Source organism: Arachis ipaensis, chromosome B9, assembly GCF_059453495.1.
Source record: "Arachis ipaensis isolate K30076 ecotype BB chromosome B9, ASM5945349v1, whole genome shotgun sequence".
In the NCBI taxonomy this organism is placed as follows: Eukaryota; Viridiplantae; Streptophyta; class Magnoliopsida; order Fabales; family Fabaceae; genus Arachis; species Arachis ipaensis.
In genome coordinates, this window is record NC_142444.1 from 4,646,063 (window position 1) to 4,654,759 (window position 8,697).

The 8,697-nt window shown below is 33.8% G+C and overlaps 1 protein-coding gene across 3 annotated transcripts; it reads left to right on the forward strand.

Annotated features, from left to right (window-relative positions):
- Positions 1 to 1,916: 1,916 nt before the first annotated feature.
- LOC107618264 (putative FBD-associated F-box protein At5g56820) lies at positions 1,917 to 5,118 on the forward strand. Of its 3 annotated transcripts, XM_021112260.2 has the most exons (5): positions 1,951 to 2,881; positions 2,980 to 3,123; positions 3,215 to 3,329; positions 3,439 to 3,512; positions 3,778 to 4,803. In XM_021112260.2, exons 1-4 carry the CDS (start codon positions 1,997 to 1,999, stop codon positions 3,480 to 3,482), a joined length of 1,188 nt encoding a protein of 395 aa, XP_020967919.1. In that variant the 5' UTR covers positions 1,951 to 1,996; the 3' UTR covers positions 3,483 to 3,512; positions 3,778 to 4,803. The 3 variants fall into 3 exon arrangements, with proteins under 3 accessions (XP_016175764.1, XP_020967919.1, XP_088355923.1); XM_016320278.3 differs by having other exon boundaries at positions 1,917 to 2,881; positions 3,215 to 3,512; positions 3,778 to 5,118; XM_088499797.1 differs by having other exon boundaries at positions 3,215 to 4,803.
- Positions 5,119 to 8,697: the final 3,579 nt, after the last annotated feature.

The window sequence follows — 8,697 nt, forward strand, 5'->3', positions numbered from 1 at the left end:
TATTGAAATTGATATTATATAATAGATTTTTTCTAAATTCTTATTGTTTGTTTGTTGCTAATTTTTACGTAATTACTTAATAATTTCCACCTATGAAACTATCAACTACCTAATATTATGATTTAATTAATAAAAATGATGACATTAATATTTTTTCATAAATCTTGTTATTATTTATAATTAGGAAATAGCCATAAATAAATTTATTTTCTTAATGAGTGTTAAATTTGTTATCAAATTCTATATTACCTTTAGAATTTTAGCGTAATTGAGTATAATTTTTATATTTTGAAATGAATTTACTCAAAAAAATTAATATGTAAATCACATTATTATTACAAATTACTTTTTTAACATAATTAGTGGTGTTTATTTGAACCATTAAATTTAGCTTCTAATGATATTAAAGTCAACCTATTTTATTATCTTGTGCCTTCAAATAATTTACACGACTAACATAAAAATATAACAATTGAAAAAAAAATCATTACAATAATGGGTATATTCATTTTAACAAATATTCTTCTATCTAATATATACTATAAAAAAATACATTGGCCACTTTGAATTGCTACAGGTCAACTTCCATCCACATTAGTAGAATGCTTAAATTGAAATATATTCATAACACTCATTCGTACTTTCTCATTTTAGGTACATTTATATATAAAAGAAATTATACATAAAGAAAAAAAAAGAAGAAAAAAAGAAGAGTTGAAATAGCAAGAGTAATAAAAATTATGATTCTTATAATTTTGTGTGGCCATCTATATATAGTAAATCAGATAACTATGATTATCTAACAAAATTAATTTGTATTTATTGCACTCAACTTGAATAATTAAGAAATAATCTTATTTTAATTTAGTTTTTAATTCACATGATTTGAATTTAGCTTAATATATATTATTTAATTTGATTTGATTTAATTATTAGTTGAAAATATCTCAGTTGTCTGTTTTATTCATAAATTTATTATTTAATGACTAATAAATTAATCAAATTAATTAATTAGTACACACAATAAATTTGGTTTAATAAATTAAAAGAATTAAATTAAAAAATACTAACAGAATATTAAAATAAATGAATTAAAAAATATTACCAAATCAAATTGGTATAAATTATAATAAATTATATGATATTTAAATATTTAATCAAATCAAATAGTTGATATAATTAGTTTATCGTAATAACTTGTATTTAATGAGATAAAAGAAATAAACCGGAAAACACTTTCAGAAGCAAGTCACATAAGCTCCATCGTTAAGTGCAGAAATTCGATTTTTATATAATAGAATAGATAGATTTTTATATTTCAAATAAGGTTTAATTATTCTATTGGTCCCTATACTTTCATCAAATTTTTAATTAGGTCCCTATACTTTTTTTTCCTTTCAATTGGGTCCCTACACTGCTTTAGTTTTGTAATTAAGTCCTTCCTAGTGTAAAAAATATTAGAGTTAACTGAACATTTCTTCACAAATTAAAGGTATTTATAATTAAAAACTTAATTAAATCTTTGACCGCATGTATTTTGGTAAAAATATTATGTTAATTTTAATATTTTTAATATGAAAAGGATGTAATTACAAAATTAAAAGCAGTGTAGGAACCCAATTGAAAGGAAAAAAAGTATAGGGACCTAATTAAAAATTTGGTGAAATTATAGGGACCAACAGAATAATTAAACCTTCAAATAATATCTATATAAATTCTAACTTAAAAATTTTAAAATTAAAAAAATCTAAATTGTTTATTGATTTTTCAAAATTAAATAAATCAACTCAAAATAAATGATAATAATTTAAATTTAATAAAATTAAAAGATAAATTCAAATCATATATCATATAATACCATTTATAATAATCTTAGTCAAATCTATATAATCAAAATCAATGAAACAAACACCCTTGATTTTTCTTTAAAACCTAAACCCTGGAGTTGAGTCTAACCCTCTCCGGAGACAAACTTGAGAAAGCGAAACCATCAACCATGAAGATGGATAGGATAAGTTTCTTACCGGACTCTATCCTTTGCGACATTCTCTCATACCTCCCAACAAAAGAAGCTGTATCCACCGGTATCCTCTCTCGCAGGTGGCGCCATGTTTGGAAGGATCTCCAAGTCCTTGACATAGAGGATAGAGCCCCTTGGTGGACTCCGGAATGGGAAGATCGATTTTATTCGTATGTGAAAGCTATTTTAGCTCAGCGCAATACAGATTACTCAATTCAAAAGTTCCGCCTCACTTGCAATATAGTTTCAGAGAGTCTCATATTAACATTGCTTGATGCCATCATTGGGCCCCATCTTCAAGAACTGTATCTCAGCATTGATCCGGTGTTTGGAATCAACTTGCCTAAAGCCATACTCACTTGTCCATCGCTCAAGTCCCTTGTTTTGAAGCATGATAGTTATTTGGATTATTATCCAGAGTTTCCAAATGTTTATCTGCCATCCCTCAAGAACCTACACTTGGATACCATCTATGCCGACCCCAGCAAGCTTTTATCCGGCTGCCCTGTTCTTGAAAATCTTAAACTCATTGTATCGAGCATATCCCCAGATAATAGTAAAGTTTATATACCTACAATCCAGATGCCTTGCAAATTGAAAAGTTTAATCTTTGAAGATAACATGTTTTTTTATGGGATTGGCCATCGTGTGATAGACACGCCATCTCTTGAATACCTCCACATGAAAATAACGACCCTCATGAACTCTGAGCTAAAGTTTTCTTTTAGCAATTTCACTAACATGGTGGAGGCACATCTTGATATTCTTCATGTCTCTATTAAGCATGTCGGTTGGGTGCCCCGCCTTTTCAATGCACTCCGCGAAACAAAATTCTTGGCATTGAAAGGTTACACAGCACTGGTAACATGCTTGATGTAACTCCATTATTTGAATTTGTAAATTCTAACTATAATTATGAATTATGACTTATAATTGTTATGTACTTATCTTCTATGCAGTGCTTATTTAGTGCCCCAGCTTTCAAATTTCACCGTTTGCTCAATCTAGAGCTTGATGTTACATGTTTCAACACAAACTTCCTGCTAAACTTTCTTCATAATTCTCATGTACTTGAAACTCTTGTGATTCATGATATTTCCAGGGTATGAATACATTTCAATTTAAAACTAGTGTCTCTGTTTCTTTTTTGTTGTTTGCCTGAGTCTATTGAAAAGTTTTATTTTTTGTTATCAGGACAAATATTTTCATCCGGTGGAGTATGATGGGCCAGCACCACCAACCTTGGTTCCCAATTGTGTGACGTCACATCTCAAGAGTTTTGAATTTAGAGGATATGAAGACTCTGCAGGTGAGCGTGAATTTATTGCATATCTTTTACAAAGAGGACTTGCTTTGAAGACAGTCACAATTCATCTTAAATATGTTTTCAACCAAGAGACAAAGTACGATATTGTCAGGGAATTATCTGCTATACCAAAGGGCTCTGCAACATGTCAGCTAAATTTCATTGACCAAAATGCTGTTGAACATGGTATGAATTCTCACTAACTCTATTCTATAGTTGTTCATTGATCAAAGGTGTTATCATGTTACAGCCTTAAAAAGTTCTAAAAATTATTCAAGTTGAATAACTGTTGGGACAATTTTAGGCCAGTGTGCTACCTAAATTATTAAAATATTTGTTGATGCTTATGAATAAATTTGTTTGATGCCCTGAAAACATGCACTTGAACATAGTAGGAAATTTATATATGCCGTTTAATGCTTTGAGTTGCATACATCAATTTGTGATGCAGGTTGATGGCAAGTTGGCAACTCTACACTTTGGTCAACTGCAAAACGATTTTTGATGCATCATGACTAGGATATGAACCATGTTTTTATTTTTTCTTTTCTGTGAATCTTTTATTTGCTTAATATATTTTTTCCAATAACATGTTTTTTTGATGCACTTTTTTGCAAAAAGAGGCAGAGGTAATTTTTCATTTAGTTGGTATTTTTGGTATTCATTCGTTTACTTGTGGGTCATCTTTAAAAGAAACTTTTTATTATTTTAAATCAAATTATGTTTGGAAACAGAAAATTATCCCTTACTTCTTTTTGTTTTAAATATATATCAGAAAATGTCCAAACACATATGGCGAAGATTTTTATCGTTGTTATATTTGGAGGATTGTAATCATGCTGATTATTTGTGTGACTTTAGAGTTGTTTAAGTTGCTTAACACTGAATCAATGTTAGGCCAGTCTCCCACATTAATTCTTAATTTTTTCTGTTGATGTCTATGAATACTTCTTACAAAAAAATATGTAATTTGGTTTGATGCCCTGTTTTTTTTTTTTCTTTTTTTCTTTTTTTCTGCATGACTTGTAACTAATTGTGCACATATAGACTGAATAGTGAGTTAGTTAATTGAGTTAGATTTAGACTAGTTGTATTTATCTCTAGCTAGCAGGTCCACTTAGATAGAGTATATACATAAAACGTGTAATGTGTAAGATTGCTGACCAATCTTTTGTTCATATCCTCTGTAATTTTTCTCTCTAACACTAATGAGGATCAGAATACAGAACTTCCTCTCTTCCATATTCCACTCTTGAGTAACACACGGTTAAAGTACTCGAGCTAATCAAGGTCACCTGGTCTTAATGTTTCTGATTGTTCCTTAGTATGCTTGTCCTAGCTTGAACAACTAGCTGAAGTAGGATTTTTTATTGGAGAGATACATTCTTGTTCTATTTAATTTTTTGGTGGATTTTGAGGAATAGAAATGATATCTACAATTCTGATGATGGATGAGGTGCTAACAAAGTAGTAAGTATGATCCGGAGTTCAGCTTGAGAAATACTTGTCATCTTTAATATGCACATTTTTTATCTCTTTTTTTGCTCTGAGTTAGAACTGGAAGACTTGCATCACCTTGATTCAAAGGACATCTAATCACTTAACTGATCTTATAGATAAAAATGCTGCTTCAAATTTGGAAGAATATGTGGAATGAATTTAGCCTTGAAATGAGCTCCATCATTTCATTCGCTTAGATAGGCACTAAGGCAATTAATTTGGCTTAATTTTCTCATTTTTTCTGTTTTCTTTTTCCTTTTTTGGCGGAAAATTGATGGATATGGTTGTCCTATAGAACCCTCTTTTTGAAAAGTCTTCAGTTTTAGCCAACACTGCAATGAAGATGAATTTCATGCATGAAAGAACAATAAACAAAAACAAGCATATAGAAGATGGAACCTCTAAAGTGCGGTCCCTTTGGTGAGTGAAGTTTGGTTATAACTTATATAAGAAAAGGCCTTTTAAAAAAAAGTCATGTCCATTGTAGTTCAATGCAGGTATAACATGATTTGATGATGACATAGAAGCTCTTTTGGAATCAATTGGGCTTGACATAGGTATTGTCCTCTCTAAATTTGGCAACTTGACATCTTATCATTTGCTCCACATGGGGTTGAACAAACATGTGGCTGCTTTCCAAAATATGTATGATGAACTTGCAGGAAGTGAAGCATTCATATTGATGATATATTGGGCCATAGGTGTGTCACTGTTTAAGTCAAATGGTCAATAATGTTAATTTTTCAGCAGAAAACAGAACATAGACATGAAAGAAAATCAATTTAAAGACAATAACAAAAGCACAAAATCTCCAAAGGTATATGTTCCTCCACAAAATGAAGCTTCATTTCTCCTTTACCATAAACTTGCTCTGTTTTCAATCTAAGATATCTACTTCTTTAGCAATAGAAAACAATAACAATAATAAAGCATTTTATCTAGCATGACATTCTCCATGGCTTGTAGAGAGCAAGAGGCAAAATCATAGTTCCAATCTCAAAATAAAATCCCAATTCATTGTATGTATCAATGGAACAATTTGCATTAGCATGGGAAATTTCAGTACAAGTACAATAAAAACTGATTCATGTGGTATTTTCCGATCATGCACTAACACAATAAGCAGATGGCAATTAATACAAGTAGTAATTTCAAAATGTTTATTTTATCTCTACAATATAAAAGGATATTTTACATCTCACAATATTATATTATTATTATTCTTGGGCACAACATTTCTCCTTTCTAAAGCCACACAACCTATAATATTACTACTCAAATGAAACATAAATTGCATTTCCATTTGTCCTAATCAACTTCTTCAATCTTAGGACCAGCACCATTGTTGCCACCAGATGAAGCATTTCCATAAGATGCACCATCTGCACCACCTCCCATAGGCACATCACCAGCACCACCACCACCTTGGTACATCTTGGAAATTATTGGATTACACAAACCTTCCAACTTCTTCAACCTATCTTCAAATTCATCCACCTCAGCCATTAATAAGGAGAGAGATCACACTTTACTAAATAATTGAAGAAAAAAATTGAGAAAATCTATTCTCTATATATAAATCTCTAAAATTTTGTTGTGATGAATTCATAAATTCTTTTAGAAAATAAAATATTAAACAAGTTTAAGAAAAAATTGGGAAGGACAAGGACTAAATAAGTAAAAAAAAAAAGTATCAAATAAGTTGTGGAGGAATTAAAAATGCTAGAATTATTCATAAAGATTTGTAGCTTATGATATTATCATTCATCTTTTACCATTGCAATTCTTGAAAGACTTATTTAACATATTTTTTTAAGTTTATTTTAAAATTTTTAAGGATTTTATTTTAAATAAATAAATTAAATTCTATATCTATTGTTCATACCCTGGCCCAATAAATAGGGCCCAGGATCCAAGCAAAGAAGCCCAACCCAAAGGGGTTGGCCCTCCCCCAGTACCAGCCTTCATCCCCAGAAGTCGGTACTGAACACGACCTGCTCCAAAGAAGTCGGATACGAGGGTTAGCTGGCAGATAACACTCATTCGAATGAGTAACTGCCCCTAGAAACTCTCTAACCACCTTATAGAGCCATATCTTAACCTCCCTAAGATATGGGAACGGTTATCCACCTAAAAAGGTGGCACTACTTCAGCGGTGGTTATTGGTTCACCACTATAAATACCCTGACATCCCTCAGGTATCACTAAGTCCAATACATTCTCAACTTGCTCACACTCTTGCTAACTTAGGCATTGGAGTGTCTTTGCAGGTACCACCCCCCATTCTTCCACACGCACAAGTCGGACGGAGGAACACCGAGTTTCAGGTTCACTCGATAGTCACCTCCCTCACGCGTTTGGGCCAACCAACGTCATCCGGCCCACTAATCTCTGGTTACCCACCGTAACATTGGCGCCGTTGCCAGGGACCCGAGAGATTAACCAGCGATGGCGGAAAGATCCCCTGAAGAAGGTCATGTGGAGACAGATTCTGATAAAGAGAATTTGAACACTGGAAACAATGAAGCAGATCAGAACCTCCACCAGGAAGCCAATGATCAAAATAAGGAAGGCACCTCCGGGATCAAAAATCCGAAGGTGAACTCCTCGGAGGGGCGCGAGTCAGAAAAAGAAGGACCCCCTCTCGCTAGCGAGCTTATGGGACTAATCCATAGCCGCCTCGAGCAGCTAGAACAGGAGCGGGAACGACAAAGGGAAGCTGAAAGGAACCTAAAAGAGGAGATGGAGCGACGAAAAGAGTTAGAAAGAAAACTCTTAAAGTTAGAATCATCCCTCAAAGGTCGGAATTCCCACGACGATAGAGAAGATTCTCCCTTAGGAGAGAAAGATCCGTTTAGCGAGGACATAATGAGGGCAAAAGTTCCGAGAAACTTTAGAAGCCCCGATATGGACCTCTACGATGGAACCACCGATCCAAAGCATCATCTGAGCAACTTTAAAAGTCGGATGTATCTGACCGACGCTTCTGACGCTACGCGATGCAAAGCTTTCCCGACAACCTTGTCAAAAGCAGCGATGAAGTGGTTCGACAGTCTCCCTCCGAGGTCAATTACTAGTTTTGAAGACCTCTCAAGAAAATTCTTGATGAGGTTCTCCATCCAGAAGGACAAAGTAAAACATGCACCAAGCCTCCTGGGAATAAAACAGGAGGTCGGGGAATCCTTACGGGCCTATATGGAAAGATTCAACAAAGCATGTTTGGAGATTCAGGACCTGCCCACCGAGGCAGTCATCATGGGGCTAGTCAATGGTCTTCGAGAAGGACCCTTCTCACAGTCCATATAAAAAAGACACCCCGCCTCTTTAAATGATGTACAGGAAAGAGCTGAAAAGTACATCAATATGGAAGAAAACGCCAGACTAAGAGACCTGAGTTTGCGACTCGGACACCCTCCCTCAACGAAAGAGAGGGAGAGAGAAGCTAAGAAGAAGGAAGAACTCGGCCTCGATAGGCCAAGAAAATATCACTCTTATACTCCACTGAAAATTCCTGTAGTGGATGTATACAGAGAAATTTGCAATACCGAAAGGCTGCCTCCCCCCAGACCCATTAAAAATAAAAAAGGGGGGAGCCGCGGTGATTACTGTGAGTACCATAAGATATATGGGCACTCCACAAACGACTGTTACGACCTTAAAAATGTGATAGAAAAGTTGGCCAGAGAAGGTCGGCTTGACAGATATCTCATAGAAAGGTCGGACGGTCATGGAAAAAGAAAGCGAGAAGATACGGATAGAAGAGACCCACCACCACAAACTCCGGAGAGACATATCCATATGATCTCAGGAGGATTTGCGGGAGGAGGACTCACAAAATCCTCTCGTAAAAGACATCTCAAGAGAGTCTACC